The sequence below is a fragment of the Archocentrus centrarchus genome, chromosome 23 (genome assembly GCF_007364275.1).
Source record: "Archocentrus centrarchus isolate MPI-CPG fArcCen1 chromosome 23, fArcCen1, whole genome shotgun sequence".
Taxonomy (NCBI): Eukaryota; Metazoa; Chordata; class Actinopteri; order Cichliformes; family Cichlidae; genus Archocentrus; species Archocentrus centrarchus.
Genome location: NC_044368.1, coordinates 12,128,687 through 12,151,009, shown reverse-complemented (window position 1 = coordinate 12,151,009; position 22,323 = coordinate 12,128,687). Strand labels below are relative to the sequence as shown.

At 39.2% G+C, this 22,323-nt stretch overlaps 1 protein-coding gene across 1 annotated transcript in view; it reads left to right on the top strand.

The window, feature by feature from the left end:
- Positions 1–22,323, top strand: part of cacna1c (calcium channel, voltage-dependent, L type, alpha 1C subunit) — a 207,622-nt gene that overhangs the window by 63,388 nt on the left and 121,911 nt on the right. The window contains exon 3 of the mRNA XM_030720526.1: positions 798–903. Within this exon, the coding sequence (XP_030576386.1) occupies positions 798–903 (106 nt within the window). The remainder of the gene's footprint in view (positions 1–797; positions 904–22,323) is intronic.

The window sequence follows — 22,323 nt, the reverse complement described above, 5'->3', positions numbered from 1 at the left end:
GTGTTGATGAAAACCAGACCTCCTCTATCTCTCCTTCACACTCTCTCCCTTTCTTTCTCTTTATCTGTAGCTCTCCTCTCTCTCTTTCTCTCTCTCTCTCTCTCTTTCTCTGAGGCCCAAAATAATGAGGTCACTCCCCTCTGAAGGACCGTTCCAAATAAAAGCCCTCTGTGTCTCTCCTCTCTTATTCCATCTTGCTCTCACTCTTTCCTCATCTACATCCCGTCTTCCACGCGACAGGCCTGCTCCTTGCCGCACCCATATTAGGGCATACACTGTCTCTCTACCCCCACCCCAAACACACACACACATACAAACACATGCACACACAAAGAGGTCTCTAAGTAACCCAATGTGTCTCACTGTTAAGGAAAAGCCAAACTCAATGACTTTGATCTCTCTCCTTGTGTACACTGCTTGTGCACTCTGCTATGTTTATATATACCTATGCTTATGTAAAGGTGTATTAGTGTGGTTAAAAATACCTCTTTGTTGAAATAACAGGCCTGATATGAATACTTTTTTATACAAGAAGGTCAGAAACCAGAGTCTGCATAATTTTGTGTTTTCTACTAAAGGTTTTAAAATCCACCTAAACCTGAGGCAGATAAATTGATATTTTAAAACCCCCCAAACCATTGGCAACAAAATGAGTCCTCATGAGACTAAACTTTTTTTTAATTTTTGACTGAGCTGAATGTTTTTTAAGTGTAACCAAGTAACCCAAAATAATCTCAGCTGTGTAAATGTCTCTTATCTGTTTTGTGTACTCTACTCTTCCTTAACTTTCCACTCAGACCATTTGAGATCATCATCCTGATGACAATTTTCGCCAACTGTGTGGCCTTAGCTGTCTACATCCCCTTTCCTGAGGATGACTCAAATGCCACCAACTCCAACTTGGTGAGTAGTGCACAACATTTAAGCTGTTTTTACAGCTCAATATGCTCGCTTATTGCTTGGTATAATAGTTGCTGCTTGGTTCACTGGCTCTGTTTTTGCAATCCTGTTGCTTCAGCCTGACACTTGAGTTTCCTTTTGTTTGTAAGGGGTGATTTATGAAGCAATTCATTAGCAGCATTTTTCTATTTTGCCTTTGCATTCTAGCGTGTAATTTGCACATTTCCAGTTGATTCATCTTTGTGTGATTTACTGTCACGAGGCTTTGTAAAGTTAATGAAGGTACAGCATGAGAGTGATTGAGTGAAATTAATGAAAGACAAAACTTTGGGGGAAATGAACATGGGAGCAGAGGAGAGCACAAAAAAAGGAAGTGGGGATAAAGATCCCTTTATTTTTTGCTGTAATTGTTCAACAGTTTTAACTTCAGTCTGTATTATTTTGAGTTGTATGAAATATAAAGCTGCGTGGGTTAATTTGATAAAAGATGAGGGAGGCCTCTTTTTTTTGTGAGCAAAAGAATAATTTTGGTCTGGATTGAGAAACTGCAAGCTTTTGTTGGTGGCCTGACTTGACATGTTTTATTTGGGTGATTTTGTTGTTCCTGAAATGTCACTGCTCATATTGTTCTAAATGTTACTCAGTGAAACAAAAATGAATCACTAACAAAAGAGATTTGGAGCTTTGTGGTAAACCTTTGAAAAACGGGTAAATGGGTTTCAGACCTGCGGTATCAGGACCCACAATCATGACACTCTACACTCACTCATGATTTGATAAGCTTCTTGGGATGTCAGGAAAGCTTGGGTTTCCTGGTCATGAAGTGTCCCTGTAAATGCTCAGCGAGGCTGAGGTCAGGTGTGTGCAGTTTTTAGGTGTGTTTCATGTCAAAAGTGGAGTTATACTTAGCGGCCAAATCCAAAATATGCATCATTATGTTTCCCTCGTCAGTTTGATACACTGCAGTATCATTTCCTCTCCTGTTCCTTATGTACAACCTTCTGTAACTGCCATCATTCTCTAACTTGTATTCATCACTACATACCAGACAGCCTTCCTTTTTGACAGGTGTTTTCTGAACTGAAGTCTTGCATACTTTATTTAGCAAATCATGTCTCTGTGATAAAGTCGCTTTTCTGTCTTTCAGTGAAAATAAACCTTGATGTATTGATCTTCTGATTATGTGGCCACTCTTGGTTTGCCTGGTCATGCTTTGGAAACAGCTGAAGCCGATTCTGCAAAGAATTTGAAGTTAAATGCTGAGAAAGTGTCTTTTAAATGTGTGAATGCACAAACGTGGTCCCAAACTTTTAGACTCGACTGTACATATGATTCATATGCGTGTGTGTGTGTGTGTGTGTCAGTGTCAGGGTCTTCCTGGTTCAGAATGGGCCTCTAGGATGAGTCTGTTTTAACTCTCGTGAAAGACATCTGTGCATTTTCTTGTTATTTATGCCCATTTATTAAACAACAAAAGACTTTTATTTTTAAGAAAAGCCAATTAATAAAACCGGTTGAAAAACAATGTTAATATAAGGCTCATGATTTTCCTTTTGCTCTGGCTAAAACCTATCTGGGAGATGCCTAAAAATCCTGTATGCAGAGAAAACCTTATAGTTAGAGGAGACTAATCCCTCTGAGGCCTTATAACATCTGTCACTCTGTTTCTGACTCTTTTTTTTCTTTCTTTCTAAGGTTAATTTTGCCACATCTAATACAACTCACGCTTTACTGTGGCAATCACATTTCAGCACATCTCTACATGCTCTACTGCACATCTGGAGAACATACTGGCATTAGATTTTTACTGTCTTGTCTTCTGAATGCAAAAAGAATGCTGATGTAGTCTTTTTTGGCCTTGACTACTCACAATGTTGTGTTGGACTTACAGCACATCTGCGTGTGATTAAATAATATTTGTTTTTGTTTGTATTACTGTATACCAACCCTCTAATTTCTCACATACCAATACAGTGTCAGAGCAGGTGTATATGAGTCAGTAGGCAGACAGCTGTTTTCATCTTCTAGATCCATGCCCATCACTTACTCTCTCTGCTTGTCAGTCTTTTCTGATATTCATATTACTTTCTTGTATATAACTTGAAAGATTCTATCTATGTTATCCAACCCTTATTTAAATTAGCAGCACAAACTGTTAGAACTTGAACCTCGAGAGGCATCTAGAAAGCTTTAACTTCCAGGTTATATAGTGAGGTGAAAAGCTGGTAGCACAGTCCTCCGTGTTGGAAATATGAATGACAATTTCTGTCTTATGTTTATCATTATTTTGGATTTCAGTACAGATAGAGGTTTTTACTTGAAATCTAAACTGGATAATAATAACAAGCCTCACAGTGTCTCTCGGTGTCTGGAAGCACCATGAAGAGGATTTTGTTGATCTGAAATCTTATACAACACAAAGCACTGGCACGAAGTGAAACACAGCGTTACATAAAATGTGAGGCCTCCTAAACAAACCTACCGTCAAGTCATATGTTTTAGCCAAGTTGTATTTTTTTCTTTTTCGGACCCTACGGGTGGCCCCTCCCCATCTCCTAAGTTAATGAGCAGATACAACACACACAACCACCACAGCTGTGCTCAATTAGTTTTATAACCTTCTGACAGACAGGAAGCAGTGTGCAGATGGACCAGAGTCTTAAATATATGGACGAACCATCTATCTCTAAGTGTCTATGTGTGTGCAGCATTAACAAGGAGGCAACTTAAATCAAAAAGTTATTTTTGGGGGGAAAGGAAGTGGATCTGTTGCACAGCTGTCTGGCTGATTAACTACACGGAGGCATCAGTGGTTCAGATCTGGTTTCACTCAGACACAGTTGGTGTCAAACGTGTGATCCCACAAAAAAATACGGTGCCGGAAACACTCCTCAGAGAATTTTTCTGATGCAGATCCATGATGTGACTCTCGCGTTCCACCACATCCCAAAGGTGCTCTACTGGATTGAGATCTGGTGACTGTGGAGGCCATTTGCGTACTGTGAATTCACTGTCATGTTCAAGAAACCAATTTGAAATGATTTTTGACATGGCGTGTTATCTTGTTGGAAGCAGCCATCAGAAGACGGATACACCGCGGTTAGCAACAATACTCAGGTAGCCTGTGGTGTTTAATAGTTGGCACCAAGGCCCCAAAATGTGCCCAGTCTGAAACTTTGATACAAGGTAGTAGGATCCGTGCTTTCTTGTTGTTTACATCAAATTCTGACCCTACAATCTGAATGTCACAGCAGAAATCCGGACTTGTCAGACCAGGCAGCGTTTTTTACAATCAACTGGTTTGGTGAGCCCGTGTGAATTGTAGCCTCAGTTTCCTGTTCCTAGCACCCGGGGTGTGGTCTTCTGCTGCTGTAGCCCATCTGCTTCAAAATCTGATATGTTATGCTCTCAAAGATGCTCTTCTGCAAACTTTGCATTAACGTGCAGTTAACGTGGTTGGTGCAGCCAAGTGGCCAGTGAGTATATATTTTACATGTGCCTCAAAACGAACACCATTAACTGTTATTATGTGACAAACACATGTCAGAACAAGAACACTGCATTTAATAACAGTGCCTTCATCTGATATTGCCATAAGGGCATCTTAAGCATGTTCTCTTTATGTTTACACTATTTAACAGTTGGCCCTATTGAGTTTTTTTTTTTTTCATTGTGTTTGCACAGCAGTAATTAAACCCAAGACTGCCAGAATCCATATTACTTTCCACTTCTTAATTTGCCAGCGTGTCTATTGTGATCCTCATTATATTCACATAATAATTTAGAGGATGGCTTTATCCAGAGCTGCTTTGATTAAGGACACTACCAGCCCAAATGACTCCTAATGCACATTTAGGAAGAGAGAACCTGTGACCGTACTGTCTAACCAGCAGGGAACACAGTGGTATGATCATTCCCTTTACACTGAGATGGGTCAGTGTCACCTTTCCAAAGCCACAAACTGTGAAGCAGCCATATAATGTGAGTTTGAACCATGGGAGTCTTATAAATATTGCCTTCCTCAAAGCTCAACCTTAACCTCTTTAATATTGTTGTATTTTCCATACTTGTTGAATTTTGTTGCTATTAGTTTTCTTTTCTTATCTAAGTTGACACAATGTAGCTTAAACCTGACTTGAGTACTTTTCTCACTGATTACATAGGTTGTTGCAGTTTTCATGAACTTTACTGGGTACATGAACTTACCTTGTTCACTGCAGCAGTGGCACATTCCCAAGCTACGTGTCTGGCTTTTTATATCCTACTATATCCAACAAATCATCCACGCTGCTGATCAGTCCATTGCTGTGGTCTTCTATAAAGTTTCTGCACTGGCATTATATAAGGAGAAATTGCAAGGTAGCTGATGTCAACTACAAATGGAGTTCAGGAATAATCTAAATATTATTACAGTTATACTCTCAAGCATAACTGTAATAATATTTTTATAAATAAGGAGCCTGGCGAGGCTCTTTATACTTTCCCCTGACCCTGTGTTTAATCAAACCTGAGATTCAGAATCACTGTGGCACCCCATCACTAGATTTGCACAACTCTTTGTTATGTAATACCAGAAATCTGTTGTATTTCTTCCAGTTTAAGGTTTCTATTTCTGTCTGCATCCCATAATGCGCCGCTCTGTCTCCTTGACGACATGCCCAATAATAGCAGCAGGAGAGGTTGTCATGGATATGGTAACCGTAGTGATGCGCCTCATCTGTCCTTGGTTACAGATAGGAAGGATAGGAACCAAAGTGTGAGAAAGTCTCTTCTGTCAGGGAGGAAATGTGTGCTGCACTTTGGCACGTTCAGGCATTTTTTTTCTTTTACTGTAAAATGTTATTGCTTAAGTGAGGCTGAATTTAAACACAGTCATACTGTATAGTTCTTTCTCTTTTCCCATGGCTTTTCTTTTTCCCTCCTCTGGTTTCTTCTCCTCAGCCATATTGTTCCCTTTGCTGCTCTGTCTAATCAGATCAATATCTTTTAGATTGACAGAATAATGCTGCCATAACCAAGCAATTAGCTAATCAATTCACCAGAGTAGACACTGAGTAATTGAGAGGAGAAGTAAGAGCACACACCCATACACAGAAACACTTTCAGCTCACTGTGGTATCGTGTGTATTTACATATGACTAATTTGTTTAATTTCTTTTGCGTTGCACGAGGTGTATGTATGTGTGTATAAGTAGTCAGTAGACAGTCTTCAGTGTTGGATGAAGTAGCTGCTGGGTCTGCAGAAGGCGTGTGAATTGAGCACCTTTGTATAAATGAATCACCTGTTAGAGGGTAATGGACCCCAACACATCTCACACACACTCCTACCCAGTCTTCGTGTCTCATCTTTGTTTTTCTATACCGACAGCAGTATTTGCCATTCGTTCCGATGCTTAAAATAACATATGATTGTTTTTTTGTTTAGTTAGTTTGTTTTTTCCCCCCAAGAGGCAACCTCTTGTTGCCACCTGAATTTGACTACTACTACTACTGCATAACTTATTAATTATGGGATGGATGATTGGAGATTTGAAGGATGATAAGATGCTTTAATATAGTGCATAATTGCTAAACACAGTTAACTCTGTTTTTTTTTGTTTTTTTTTTAACCAATAGAGGATGTTTGTTTTTCCTTAATCTAGTTTTTGGAGCTTGACTACATTTAATGACTCAGTTATGCTTTTTAACCACCTCCTTTATTCGTGGTGCAGGTTTTGCTGCATATCATAACACTAGTTAAGTACATGTACCCAGTGCATATTTGTAATGGGAAAGTTATACTAACACCCCATAACAAATATAGACCTGACAATACTAAGGCACTAAACATTACTGAAGGAACTGACCAATAGATAATTATACTCAGGTCCTTTTATTTTTGTTTATTAATATTTATTTTTGTAGATTTCACCCACCTTTGGCTGGCTCTGATCTGGTACTGATAGCATGTGCAGTCCCTGTGACATCAGCGAAAACCTAAACAAATATATATCTAGATTGGGGAATTCGTGGGTCGAAAATTCCTTTAAATACTCCTTCCCCATGCACTTTCATTTCTTCTTCTGCACCATAAAAATGTGCGTATACATAAACTCCGCATTTGCACAGATTTCAATGTCGTACAGAGTGAGTGAGACCAAATCCTTTTCTGTTTGTCCATGAACTCCTACACGATCAAAAGTTGTACAGGTAAACCTTCTACACAGGTACATCGTAGGCCCCTGAAGGTTTTTATCTATAGCAAATATTATGATGTCATCATGCTGCCTAGGAACCATCTACCAAAGGGCTAAAATGAACATTTTTAGCATTTATCATTTTCTTATCATTTTAATCTCACAACAACATCTAATTTAGATCCTTAAAAAGCTGCTTCTCAGGTAATTAGGGTAACTAGTTATGTTATATTTGATTGTGATTGTTGGCCTGCTCAGTCCACTGAGCTTGCCTTGACTGACTTTCTTACTGGCCCTGAGCCACTGAGCCATTGCTCATGTTGAATTCTGACCAGCATGCACCTCCAAATATTGTCTGGTGTTTTTTCCGGACTCTCCACTTGTCCTTCTTCGCTCGTCTCAATCATTTGTGTTAACATTCTGTTCCTTTGGTGCTACTCTGCTGGCTGCTAAGAACGTCTATTTATAGACCTCAAGGAACGATCAGCATCTGTCCGTATGTTCACTTATCTAAACACACTGGGTCTATGTTTTCCTTTTAGTGATGATGGTTGGTATGTATGTATGTGTGTCTTTGAATAGGCTCAGTGGAATGTAGTCCCTCACCATGAATCCAGATTTAGAGGTGTTTGTGTAGGGGGGTTGTGTTTCTTGTGGTGTACGTGGGTGTGTGTGAACAGCTACAGTGGAATTAGATTAGGTTAGAATATTACCTTTACCAACAAGATGAGCGAGTGTGACATTGTGTGTGTGTGTGTGTGTGCAAGTATCTATATTTCACTCTTCATGGCATGTTGTCTTTGTAAGAATAGTTTGTCTATTCTTTATTAGAGGCTTAAGGGGTGTGCACAGCGAAAGAAACTAGCTGTGATGTGGTAACTAGTGATTGTGGAATGTCAGTGAAAATTAGCAACTACTGAATTAAATTAGTGTCAGCTTTGAAACAAGAGATTGACGCAACTACCAATGGGAGTGAAGCATATTGTTGACTGACATGGCAAACACACGCCTGTTAATCAAGCACCTAGTCATGCAGTCTGCCTTTACAAACATTTGTGAAAGAGTGGGTCATTCTAAAGAGCTCAACCAGGGTGGCTGTGGCTCAGGTGGTCTACTAATCCTCCAGTTTGGTGTGCTGAAGTATCTTTGGGCAATACTGACTCCCGCATTGCAGCTGATGCATTCATTGGAGTATAGGCGCAAATTTTAGAAAGCACTTAGGCATAGATAAAAGTGCTGTATGAATGTGTGTGCGTGTGATTGGGTGAATGAGACCTACAGTAGAAAGCACTTTGAGTGCACAACTGAGTAAAAAAAAAGGTGTTATGTACATACCAGTCCATTTACTATTTACTGAATTTGAGCATGTTACTGTAATAGGATGCCACAGCTACAACAAGTGACATTTCTTCCTTCCTACTATAGATATTCCAACTCAGCTACAAAGTGGAAGACCACATAATGTTGCAGAGCAGGATCAAAAAGTGTGTAGAAGTCACCAACACACTGCTGACTCAGCAACTGCAGAGTTCCAAACTTCCTCTGGCATTAACATCAGCACAAAAACTGTGCGCCATGAGCTTCGTGGCATGTGTTACCGTGGTTGAGCAGCTCCTGTATGTTTAATGTCTTGGTGGCCAAGTGCTTTTATCCATATAGTGTATGATGCAACTGGAAATACAGTGGTTTACCTTTTCAGCCTGGACTATCTATTAGCAACCCACTGTCACTTACAAACAGATTGGCAATAAGAAAAATGCTTTATATATGCACAGGGCAGAGCTTTCTTCTCTACAAAAAGTGTTTCCAATCACAAAAATACAGTGTAAATTATCTGTAGCAGGGTTTAGGTGAATCCATGCTCCATGTACTGGCAAAGTCAAATAAAAATGCATTTGTCATGTCCTTTACAATTACGGACTGTATTTAACACATTCTCCCTCCCAACTCATGACATTTCAGATCCGTAGCATTCCAAACAAAATGAAATTGGCTGAAGTTGCGCCACTGTATAAAACCGGGGACAGATGCCACTTCACAAATTACAGGCTGGTTTCTCTACTTCCACAATTCTCCAGAATTTTAGAAAACCAGTTCACTAACCAATTAGACAAATTCTTAGATCAACATAAATTACTCTCTGAAAATCCATATGGATTCAGATCAAACAGTTCAACAACACTGTCGTTAACCGTCTCAATCAAAGAGACTGCAAATGCTATAGATCAGAAACAGTATAGCTAGATCTTAAAAAAGCATTTGATATAGTTAATCATGATCACCATCAATTTGTGGAGGTGGGAGAATAGGCCTCATCATGCGTGGACATTGCATTTGGCATCCTCCAGGGTTCTGCACTGGGTCCAAAACTATTCATTATTTATATAAATGACATTTGTAAGGTATCTGATATATTGAAATTTGTATTATTTCCAGATGATGCAAATATTTTTTGTTCTGGGGCGGGGTGCTACTGGATGTGGTGACTTCAGAAATATGCAAAATCAAAAATTGTATTGTCAGGAACAAACTACTAATAAGTTAAACTTAAATTGTAAAAGAAATTCACAAGTTAAAAAAAGAAAAGAAAAAAATATATATAATACATTCAAAATGTATGTTCTGGGCCACAAATTACTCCATATTCTCTACTGTTCACTGATTTCATAGTATTTGAATTACTGTGCAAAGGTTTGGAAACAATACTGAAAATTGTTCACTATCATCATTATCCATATTGCAAAAAAAGAGCCATACAGATAATCCATAATGCTGGATAAAAAGATCATACAAATCCACTATTCTTAAAATCCAAAATACTAAAATTCACTGATCTGGTTCACTTTCACACTGCGCAAATTATGTATAAAGCAATAAACAACCTACTTCTGTACAATATTCTAAAATAGTTCTCTAAAGTGAGATTGGGCACACAGTTTGAGGGGGGAGTTAAATTTAAAACATCCCTGTATCCGTACAACACTGAAATGTTTTTGCATCTCTGTATGTGGAGTGAAGCTGTGAAACAGACTGAGTGATGAATTGAAGCAATGACTCAGTTTAAAAAGCGGTACAAAAATATGCTTTTTTGGAAGGAACAGGGAGGAGGTAGGGCTTTCACTGGGTGTTCTCACGCACTATTTACACACTGTGTGTATACGTGTATGTGTGTGTGCATATGTGCGCATATATGTATGTGTAAATCTGTAAATATGGATATCTGTTGATGTGTTACTGGGGTTATAAAACCAAATGCATGCAACAAATTGTAAGGAAGGATTTATGATAGGACAGGGCATAAACAGGAAGAAGAAGGGATGATTATTACTAAATAATGTAAAAGGGGTGGGATTAAATAAGCTTATCCTTCTTCCTACTCCTTTTTGAACATGTTATTTATTAGGATTATAAATTTTTACATGTTTTTTGTTCATTTGTGTTTCTTTTCTTTATTGTGATTGTTGTATTATTTTAACATGTTCAAAATAAAGCCAAACATTACATGGCATTACAATCTTGATGGCCTTGCTGGGTAGTGCTTAAGACTAGAATCTTTCCAGATAAGGAAGTAAAAACTTTTCATTTTTGGTTGTACATGGTTGGTTAAATGATCAACATCTACAAGTGTACTACAAACATAAAAGCGGTCATTTGCGTGCAGATTCTTCATTTTTATAAGCACAATTTATTTATAAAAGCTCTTTTCCAGGATTTTTATTCTTTAATAATGTCATCTTGTATTGCTAAGCATTTTCATACACTGTGCAGTTTTCATTTATCCCTTTAAACTTTACACATTAAAAAAAAAAAAAAAAAAAAAAAAAGCAGTATTTTGACACTCTGTTTATTTTCACACTGTGTGGAAAAGCTTTAATGGCACGGCTGTTAAACAGAAACCATTTGACTAAAGCAGAACATTCTATTATCCGCTTTGGTGATATCATTGTTTTGAACTGAAACTACATTTAAGGGAGAATTTTCCTTCCTTGCTGCCTCAGTCTGTCCCTCCCTTCATGAGTCTTTCTCTCCTTTCCCTCGCTGTTCTCCTCTACCTCTTATAAAAATGAAAGATAAAGACTAAATGATGGCAGCTGCGCCACTGCATCCATTACAACACCCTTTCCTCTTCCCTCTCTCTCCTCCTCCCTTACTTTTTAATAGTCCCATTTTGATGATAAAGATTAGGAGATTTCCACACAAACCTCCTGACCTCTGCCTCGTTTTTTTTCTCTTCTCTACTTCCTCCTTTGCATGTGTGCTTCTTTTTTTGTGTGTGTGTTTTGTTATTCCTCAGCAAATCCCTGGAAACTATCCTGTCCTACACCCCCCTGCTTATGCCAAATCTGCATAACAAACCCCTGTGAATTCTAAGCTATGTCTGTGTATATTTGTGCATGTGTGTGTGTGTGTGTTTGGTGCATTTTTGTGTGGGAGGAAATATATAGGATGTACTATACATGCTTGTAGATTTGAATTGCTTCATTGGTATTCAGTGCTGGAGTAATCTGGCAAACAAGTAATGTTAAATCAGGTCAAATGAGCCTTATGAAACTAAAATAAAGTTTTCCTATTGCTTATGCCAGTGTAGGAATTAACATTACATAACTGTCTTGATGCAGAGGTGCATTTTTGATCGTTTGTATGAAGCTCCAGATGTGCCAGCGGTAATGTGGAGAGGGACAGAAAGGCAGCGAGAAAGACAGAGAGAGATGGAGAAGGAAGAGAAAGAGATAGAGCAGGATATTTTTACTGAGCTAAAAGTGTCCACCTCTGCCTCACTTCGACCCACATTAGAGCTCACACCGAGCGCGCAGGGAGATGATAGAGTTATGTCTCTGTCCATCACTGAAACTCGTGGTTCTCACTGCAACCTTTCCACAGGGAGCCGTGTCAGTCTTAATGTCCCCATTTCTGTCAGGGACAGACTCGTCTTAGTTTGCTATTATGACAAATACGGTCAGCTTAAGCTTAATGGCTTTGCTCAAGACAGTTCCTCTGCCCAATAGGAAAAGTAGTTCATTATAGGCAGGGCTAAAACACACTGAGGAGAGCCAGGCATTACACATGTATTGTGTAAATGCATCTATTGCAACATATGTAGAACATCATAAAAATAGTGATAAGATTGCGCATGAATTAAATAATAAATGAGTGATTGCGGAGATAGTGGGTGGTGCAGAGGTTAGTTTCAAGTTTTGAATAAAATATAATGTTTAAATTTAGTAAACCACCCTGGAGAAATTTGAATTTGACCCATCTATATTATTTTAGCCTTGGGCAGCCACAGTGCTCTCACATTGCCAAGGACAATGTAATGCGCACTGTCGCTGACAGAAGTGGGAGGCAATAAATTACTGCTCTTTTTAAAAAATTATTTTACAAACATAGGCTGATATAAGACGAGATTAGTTTCCCTCCATTTGCACTTCTTTTTCAAATAGAGATGCAGCTTTCACAAGGTTTTCACAACAATGGGGCGCATGTGTGTTGGAAATGAGCTCGGCAAAAGCAAAAATGTAAACAATATTTCATTGGTTTCTTAAGTCTGAAGTCCCAAAGCAAAGCAATGAGCAAATGCGACCCAACAATAATGCAGACACTTTGGCTTGGATTACCAATCCCACCCCAGCATTTATTTAATAAGCTGTATTCTTCACTGTGAGGAAGAGACTGGGAGTCATTCCCAGAAAGTTGATTCTGTTCATCTGGATGCAGCATTTTCAGTGGGAGAAACGTTTCATCACTCATCCAAGTGACTTCTTCAGTCTCAGCTAGAAACAGTACAGTTGCATATCAACCAAAACTAGCACTATTGTCTAAAGATGAGCCACAAGCTCAGTTTCATGATTGTTAACATGCACACTGATATGACCACTGATCAGTGGCTATGAGTACCTGCAATCACAGCATTCTAAGATCTTAGAGCGCTGTGCTTGCAGCTACTTTCTGGGATTTCCTTACCTGGATTATTGAGCATGCATCAAAGCACTGGGAGTCTTTCTTGTATGTGCAGTCCAGCCAGACTTAAACATTATTTCTCAATTTGATGCATGATGTAAGAAATATAGAATAACATATAACTGAATTTATGATGAGCCCGACCTGTTGTCACAGATGCCTGATTCAGCTTTTTGAATGAGTTTCAGTTATATATCAGAGCTATGGCAACACATTGGTAATGGAAGAGCATAGTAGATCTCTGGGCACTTTAGGGTGACAAACAGGTGTCAGTGTGCATACGCATGCCTTTTTCAATCCAGACTAATATTTGACTAGCCATAAAAGCCTGTTGTGACACCAACAGGAGAAATACAAAGTCTGCATCAGGTAATTTCAGCACCTCCTGCCCCCACCCTGCCCCCACATGCAGCAGGAAGCAGACTTGTCAGCAACAGATCTGCAGTATTACAGGTATTTTTTTTTTTTCAAAATCAGCTGTTGTTGCTGTGTCACCCTGTGGTCAAACTCCTGCGTGTCATTACTTTTTAGAAGCCCTGAAATGAAGTCTCAGCTCACTGAATTAATAGGTGAAGCCGTGTTGCAGTGTGTAGTTGTTCTGTTAGGGAGAAGTAGCAGTCATGTTGGTGTGGTATTCACTGACATTTAGCCATCTGGTCCTGGATCCGGCACCCATACACTCTTCTTCACTCCCGTCCCTCTCCGTCCTGCCCTTACTTGCCGTTACACACAGATATGCAATGTAAAGGTTTTCATAGATGTAGCCTACACACCTGGGTTGAATCTGTTGATAGTGTGATGTAGAACATTAGCGTGTGTGCACGCTTGCTATCGTGCTCTGTGTGGTTTGCCTGCATCGTCAAAGGGCTGGGTTCCCTTAAAAACAGATGTTTCCATTTTCCTCTTTGGTGGCAACATGTGACACAGGATAGACACAGGAATTATTAACACAGGAATGAGTGTTTTTGATTAAATACATAGTGAGGTAAATACAGGGAATCACCTTCATCCCTTTTTGATAACTCTTGTTAAATCCAGACTAACCACAGTGGAGATCTACATAAAGGTAAGCACAAAGAACTTTGTTATCTGCGGTGTACAAAACAGACCGCAGCTCACTATCAGAAAGAAAATCCTTACATTTCGTGTATTCATCATTAAGACCCACCTGGCATAAAGTCAGCAGCTCCAGGATTTGTTTTATTCGTTTGATGACTCATCTGCTGTGTAATAGTGATTTCACATCAAAAGATGAATATCAGTTAGCTTTTGCCTCCGGGTCTTTATCGTTCATTGTTGAGAGGCTGGTGGGAGGCAGATTGGTCATGATCAATAGAGTGGCCTTGTTCATACTGTAAATTGCTGCTTCCACTCATATCTATTCACTGAAATCACTTTAGTGTGGAATCAATAAGCATAAAAACCATGTACTGTTTTCTAACAGGCAGCAGAGTGGGAGCATTTGTGATTAATTCATTAAGTACACAAAAACCTTTTTTTTTAAAGTATTGAACTGGAAGTTGTGATTGATGATCAACTCTTATTTACTTTACCACTGGCTAAGATAACACTAATCTAAAATACTTAATCAAGCTGGCATGTGTGTGCACACACACACACACACACACACACACACACACATATATATATATATATATATATATATATATATATATATATATATATATATATATATATATATATATATATATATTCCTGTTCTTCAGCTTTGTGGGACAATTATCAGGTGTGTCTATCCGTGTGTGTGTGCGTGTGACAGCGACCTCCCTCTGCTGTACCCCCCGCACCCTCCCGCTCCTGGGAGGTGACCCAGTTTCCCATGATCCAATGCGGCTGCTTCTCCTGCGTTGTTGCCGTAGCAATATTGCAAGGTCCTTTAATGCCGACTGTGACTGTGCCATGAATAATGGATAGAGAGAGTGACAGCGAATTAGATGCAAGGAGAGGGGGAGAGAGAGAGAGATAACAAAGAGAAGGAGTGATGGAGAAAGTTGGGATACTAAAGGAGGAGAAGTACAGAGAAACGGGACAAGGAGTCAGAAATGGAGGAGACGTAAGAGGGTAGTGGAAGAGAGATAAAAAAAGTACTGAAGGGAGAGGTGGAGGACAGAAAGGGCGATGAGAAGGGAAAAAGGGACCAAATGTTTGTACTACTGAACCATCTACAGTTGGTTCAATGACAGTGATTTGGTGCGCTTTGTCTCTCAAGAGGGTAGCATAAGACTAGGCAAACAGCCAAGAGGTTTTACTACTGAGGTTGAACTTACATTTAACTGAATATTCTATATTGTACTGTGTATTCTGCTGTTTCATATCAACATGGCTGCTTTGAAAAAGGTCTATTGCCCTTATTTTCATATTTTAGCTTGAACCTTGGGGCCTGAGCAAAGGCCATGCCAATCAGCTCTGGTCTATATTATTATACTTGCCTTTGAGATAGTCCACTGTTTTCTTTACATGTGCTCGGTTTTGTTGTCTTGTACTGCAGCTGCTGAGTTGTTAAAGAAGTGGATGGTTGGTTTTAAACAAAACACATTTAGGTATTCTTAGAATTCAACCAGAGGTCTGAGCTTATTGATGGTCTCTCGTGCATCAGCGTCCTCATGTGGGGATGAGATCTCTGACCTTTCTGTCATTTGAAAGAACCTGGGAAATGGACGTCTGCTGCTCGAGGACCCTGTCAATCATGACCTGCCTACATCCCCAGATAGTTGTCTTAGCAGGCGCTCAGGCAGATTCAGCTCCTCCTGTGCTTCTGCGAGCTCACTCTTTTTCTCTGTCTGTAGGAGAGGCTGCTGACCAGCTTCTTGCAGAGCCTGATTGGACTCTAAAGTCCTGGGATCCTTCACTGCATTCTCTAATTATAAATTATCCACAAGTATGTGGATTTGTGTAAGCGAGAAAGTGAGATTGTCACAGAGTAGCTGACATATTCAGTTCTTTTTTTATTCTTGCTGTTGTCAAAATGACTCATTACACACGTGTAAATCACAGCACAGTTGTACTGTATATGATGTAAATTGATATTTTTACCTGCCATCACATGTGTTAATATACGTGTGTAAAGCTGAAGTTCTAAGCGCATGGGTTAAAGACTGCTACTATACAGTAAGTGTGTAAAATGCGTGTGTGTCTGTGCGTGTGTGTATGTGCTTGCTTTTGTGGCTGCTGTGTAGCTTGCATTAAATAGCTGTTACTGCTGACTGCAGCAGCCACCTGTTGAATAGCATTTTCACACACTCACACAAAACACACACATACGTTTTTCTGTGCAGCAGACACATAGATACAGGGGCATGTAGAGGTGGCTGCCATTTACCTTTCTGCCGGAGCTGTCAATCCTTGGGCTGGCATTAAGTTTGTACAACAGTGAGTCTGAACACACAAAACACACACATACACAACAGAAGCACTCGCTCACCGGGTGTGGTGAATAATATATTTCACTTTATCCAAAAGGCTTTAAAGTGCCCACACAGCCTTTTTACTTCAAAGCTGGGTGTTAGCACAGGCATGCATACATTTGCTTAGTAAAAACAATTAAAGAACAAAAAAATACAACATGTAAGCAACCAGCCGTGCTTGCTGAACGGATGTTGCGGGGGCTCAAAACATGTTTAGTCTCTCGGTTTTCCTGTAGTAAATTTTTTATTGCGTTAACTGCATGTGCATAATTATGAAGAGCCATCTCTAAGTCTGTAATAGCCTTTTTGTTTCAAACCAAGACCTCTATACAGGCAGAGCAATAGTGTCACTGACAGATATACAGGACAGTTAAAAGCTGTTAAAAGTCTCCAACTGCAGTTCAGTTTTCACACAAATCTAACTGACAAGCAGGAATTTGTTCAGAAACCTCACATTTTAACACAACTCCCTTTTATTTATTTTTTTTACAACTACCACGCACAGTATTGTGTAAAACCTGAGCCACCCCCTCATTTCTATCTATCTATTTAGGAAAATGGGAAGTGGGTGAAATAAGTTTATTGAAATCTGTGCAAACATACATGGAAACAGAGTTCAGTTCTAACAATTCTAACCAGTTTGAAAGTCAGTGCTCATTATGACCACCTTTATTCTAAAGCACTTCTAATTTCTTTAAGTAGTCTTCAGGAATAGTTCTCCAGGCTTCTTGAAGGACATGGCTGCATTTAGCTCCATTTTCTGTAAAGATGATCCCACACTGCTTCAATAATGTTGAGGTCCGGGCTCTGGGGAGGCAAATCCATGACTGATAGCGTTTCATTGTGTGTTTATCTATACAGGTATGCTTTTACTGCATTAGCAGTATATTTGGGATCATTGTCGTGCTGAAAAATGAAGCTGTTGCCAATCAGATGCGAATCTCACAGTATTCACACAATTCCCAACAACACTGGCTTGAATGCAGCTCCAAACCACGACAGAACCTGTACCTTAGAGATGGTCGGAGACACTTACTGTTGTGAGTCTCCCGACCATCTGAGTGTATTTTTTTTCATTCACTGATTGATAATTTCACCTATAAAATGTCAGAGGAAAACAACATTATTACATTTTCCAGGGCCAAAGGTGACTTCCTGTGAAATATAATTTTGTTTGGCTAACAATAAAACAGACTTTTTTATGAATTCACAGGGAAGGCAGAGTTCACAGTGAGTGACCTGTGACACATTTGCAGCGCACACAAGCACATTCTGCACACTCTATCTTTCCAGACATCATCATTCAGAAGGTTAAGCTGCACACAGCTTCACATGTTAGGTATATTAGCCTTTATTATTAGATTCACCAAGGCAGCTTGACAAGGACTTTGATACTGTAGGTGTGGGGGGAGCCAAAGAATGAGACACAGACAGAGAGACAGGCAGAAAAGACAGACAGATGTAGATATGGTATGCAGACGAGCAGGAGATCACATTAAAATCATCTATTTTCAAGTAATGCTCGAGTATTATATAAATACTGCTAAAACAACCAGAAGTTGTTGTTGCATGTACCAGAAGTTGTGCAGCGCAAGAGCCAATAATCTAATAACTTCTTTCTAAATACTGTTTTGCTCTTTGATAACTAACAGTTCTTTACAGTTTGGTGCATTGAGGCTCTTAATTTGTTTCCTCCAGCAGCGCTGCACTGAGCCTACACACAGGACCTCAGTTCTGTTATAAATAAACATTGTCCAAAGCATCCATGATCATGCCTGTGGTCTTTTTTAATGAGCCTGCATTGCTTTTCAGAGTGCAAAGTTGCTTTCTGGTAACTCTCCCTCTTCTCTCTGGCTTCACTGTAGTTATAAAAGGATACAGATTGTTTCACAGCAATAATGACTTGGCAGTGAGATTCAAGCCAAACTTTTAAGTTGCCAGGCAACTCGAGCGACACCAGCGACCGTATATGGACGTTTCTTTTTTTATCTTTGCTTTAGACTCTAAGTTTCTGTGACTCTCGGCTTCTTTCTTCTTATATTTTCATTGTTTCCTTCTCTTTAACTCTATGTCTTTAAATACAGTGAGGTATTTTCTTTTCTCCCAGTTTTTCTGTTTCATCTGCCTTCGTCTCTCCTTTTTTATGTTTTTTTTTTTTTTTGTTAAAATCATGGGCTTGGTCACTAAGGATGAAATTATAAAGCAGAAAACATTAAAACAAGAAGAAAGAAAGTGATAAGTGGGCAAAGAACAGTTAAAGATATAGATATAAAGTCAAAAATGGGAGTGTTAAACTAGTGCACAATATTTACTGTCAACAGATTAGGTGCTTATAGTTCCAGTCTAAGCCAGTATGTGTGCAGTTTCAGTGTACAGCTACCAAATCCAAGTTCAACACTTGGAATCTACTCCAGATCTTTTATCTGCTTAATTTGTCATGAAATAACAAGGGAATAGGACTCACCTGGCCATGAAACAGCTTGTCAGAGAATTGCCCAATTACATGTGAGCCTCTGAAAATGGGGTATTGTGTATAAAAATGCCCGTAATTCCTAAACCATTAATGCAACACTTTTGTTAAACCCCTTGGATTAGAGCTGAAGGTTTGCACTTTGATTTTAAAATCCACTGTGGCGGTGTACAGAAGCAGAACTACAAAAATTTTGTCACGGTCTAAAATAGTGTGGACCTAACACACTTTTAAACATACATGTTTTTCATTTCCCTCTTCCCAGTTATCATGTTTCTCCAGGTTTTTTTTTAATGTGTTATCACCCACAACCAGAAAAATATACAGGAAATATTCATGCGTTGTTCCATATTTTTTGTAAAACATGTCCATACAAGCAGGCACGCACGCACGCACACGCACACCCAACCACACACACACACGAAAACTTCATACAGTCATTTAGCATGTGAGTTTAATTCAGTTTCACTCAGTGAGACTGCAAGAAAACTAAACTGAAAAGAAACAATTAAAAATTAGAACATAATCATTATTTTTGCTTTACAATGCATGAACCTCATTTGAAAATGGTTTCCACACTCATGAGTTTTCTCAGTCTTTTCTATTGTGAAAATGTTCATTTAATTGTGATTTCTTTTTCACTCTGATGTAGCTCCTTGCTCATAGAGGTAGCGCAAATCATCACAATCATCATCATTTCCTTTCAGTTAGCATGTTTAAAGATCCCCTTTATGTAGAAAATGTCTCAGCCCGTTAAGCTCGGTTTTGAGCTGCTTTTAGCTTAAGGAAATGTTCAAACATCCCATCTTTTTCAAGAGCTTGACAGTCATGTAAAGCAGCAAGCCTGTTTGGCTCAATACAGTGTAACAAGTGATGATTGCATAGTTATGAAAGGAGATGCTTTTCCCACTAATTATATAGCCAAAGGCTAACAAGGTAAGATACATATGAAAGCATGCTCCTTTTCATTTCGCTCCTCGTGCTCCCATCTTCTCCTCTCTTTGCTTGCTATCTCTTCACTTCTCCATCTCTTCCAGCTTTGCTCATTCCGCGTCTGCTCCCTGATCTAATTAAAATGCCATCTTCAATTCACTGGTGAGCACCCTCCCTTCTTCTCTCTGTGCTCTGCTGCAGTGTAAACACGCTGTGTCATATTAAAAGTCTGAATCCGCTGTGTCATGATTTGGAAGCTTAGCAGCTGATCCGCCATGTTTGACTATTTGGCTGTGCCTTGTTAGATGGGACTAAGGCAAGGATTTTGAAAATACATTATGTTTAGGATTGCTTAGGGCCTCCTTAAGGAAGAGCTGGCAGCTAGCAGGTTTATGTAACATTGAAGGTCGCAGGTATAGATCCAGTTGCCTTTTCAAATACTTTACAATTTGTGTTGATATTTTTGAAATTGAATTTCCCCCAGCTCCAGCAGTGTGCAAGACTTGTTTTACAGCTTTCTCATCCTCTTCCTGTGCCGTCTCCCTCTCTTTCCACAGACACTGCTGCCTCATGTAATCGCACACTAGCACAAGTAAACACACGCACAGAAGTGTTTAAAGCAAGCATAAGCCAAGTTCATGAAGGTGCTGTTCTCAGAGACACACCAGTGTCTTCAGTATACTGTGTTCAGCTGCTGATATCTCATCAGCTTTTAATGAAAGCTGACAGACTGACAGTGTGAAGCACCGTTCCTACTGGCCCAGACCTGTGATGTAACCTTGTCTGTGTGTCTCGTACATTGTTGAATTAGTGTTAAATTCTAATCTAATTCCAATCTTTAGCAGCCTTCAAGTCAGATTTAATTATGAACTGAAATATTTACACATCCACATACAGGAACATATTGTGCGATGCTTCACAACCTCTTGTCAAAACAGTATAAATGCAGCCGTGGGGGGGGGGGGGGGGGGGGGGGGGGGGGGGGGCAGAGATTACGTTACAGATTACGTTTTGTTATTTCTGATGGTTGATCGCTTTTGCTTTTTTATAGAAAAGCTGAATTTTGGCAGCACTATGAAGAATGCAAAGTGTAGAAGGCAATACCAAAACATTTTCCAAAAATAAAACATTGTTAAAGGACTTGAGTAAAAACGAACACAATAACTATTATAATAGACTATTCTAATTTGTAAGGTGCCATTAAAAAAAGGGAAATGTTCTTGTGTTTTCACACACACTGTCTCTCATGTCTGTCTAATTTTGTCTTTTCTGTCTCACTAATTTTTCTTGTTTCCTCTCTCTCTCTCTCTCTCTCTCTCTCTCTCTCTCTCTGTTGCTACCTGGCAACAAGCTGGTTTCCTTGGTGATGGAGCTTAGTAGCCTCACATTTGCAGAGATGGGAGTGTGTATGTGACAACTGATGCACGCACAGAGCATGCAGCAAACACATGCTCATACTCACGCTTGCATAAATCGCAGAAGATCATTTACTGTTTTGAGTGTGAACATGTTTAAAATGTGTTTAAAAGCACAAATGAGGGAAATGTGTCGCTAGTATATCGCAAATGACAACGGTTACCATGCAAGGCACTCAGTTAAACAAGGAGCATTTAGTTCAGCTTTGTAATTCCAGATTTTAAGAGCTTAATGACAATGTATAAATTAAAAATAACCCAAGGAGAAAGACACAGAGCAGCACGTATAAACATGACACAACCTTATGAACAGTGAATAACCAAGACACACAAAGCTCACATACTATATAAAATATTTATGTCAATAATCATATTATTGTGTCTTTTCATAGTTTAGCTATAGTTTCACTTACACTTTCATGCCAGTAAAGGCCTGAAATAGAAACCCAACTTAGTTAAGAAGAAGACCTCTTTATCTATTTATTTATTTTGGATAAAACAATGTGGTCAAAAGTTTTTACATGAATCAACGATTTTCCCAGGTGTTGTGGAACACAGGAACGCAACCTCAAATATTTTGGGATGCAGGGGGATTTCCTGCACTGCACTCTCCGACCTATGGGAAGTGATGGGAAAATGCATGAAGTTCTGTAAACAGAGCAAGTCAGACGTATTACAGCCTTTACACACGTGGATCAATTCTGCTTACACTCAAACTCAACCTCAAAGATTCTTAGCGAGGAAAAGCTGTCTTAATACTGTCTGTGGTCAGGTGACATCATCTGATGTCAGTGGTCAACCTTAATGATGCTGTGGAGGCTGAATTGAAGCAAAAATCTTTTCAAGGTTCCAGGATTTTGCAGAAAGCTTTTACAGAAAGGTATAGTAGCAGGAAATCAATGCCTAGAGCTTAAAAAAAATTAATTTTTTTAGCAATTATATACAGACACTACTTGGATGCCAATAGGTGCTCACATACTTTGGATTATATGCTTTTCTGTTCATTGAATTCTGGAAATAATGAATATATTACACCGTTTTCATAT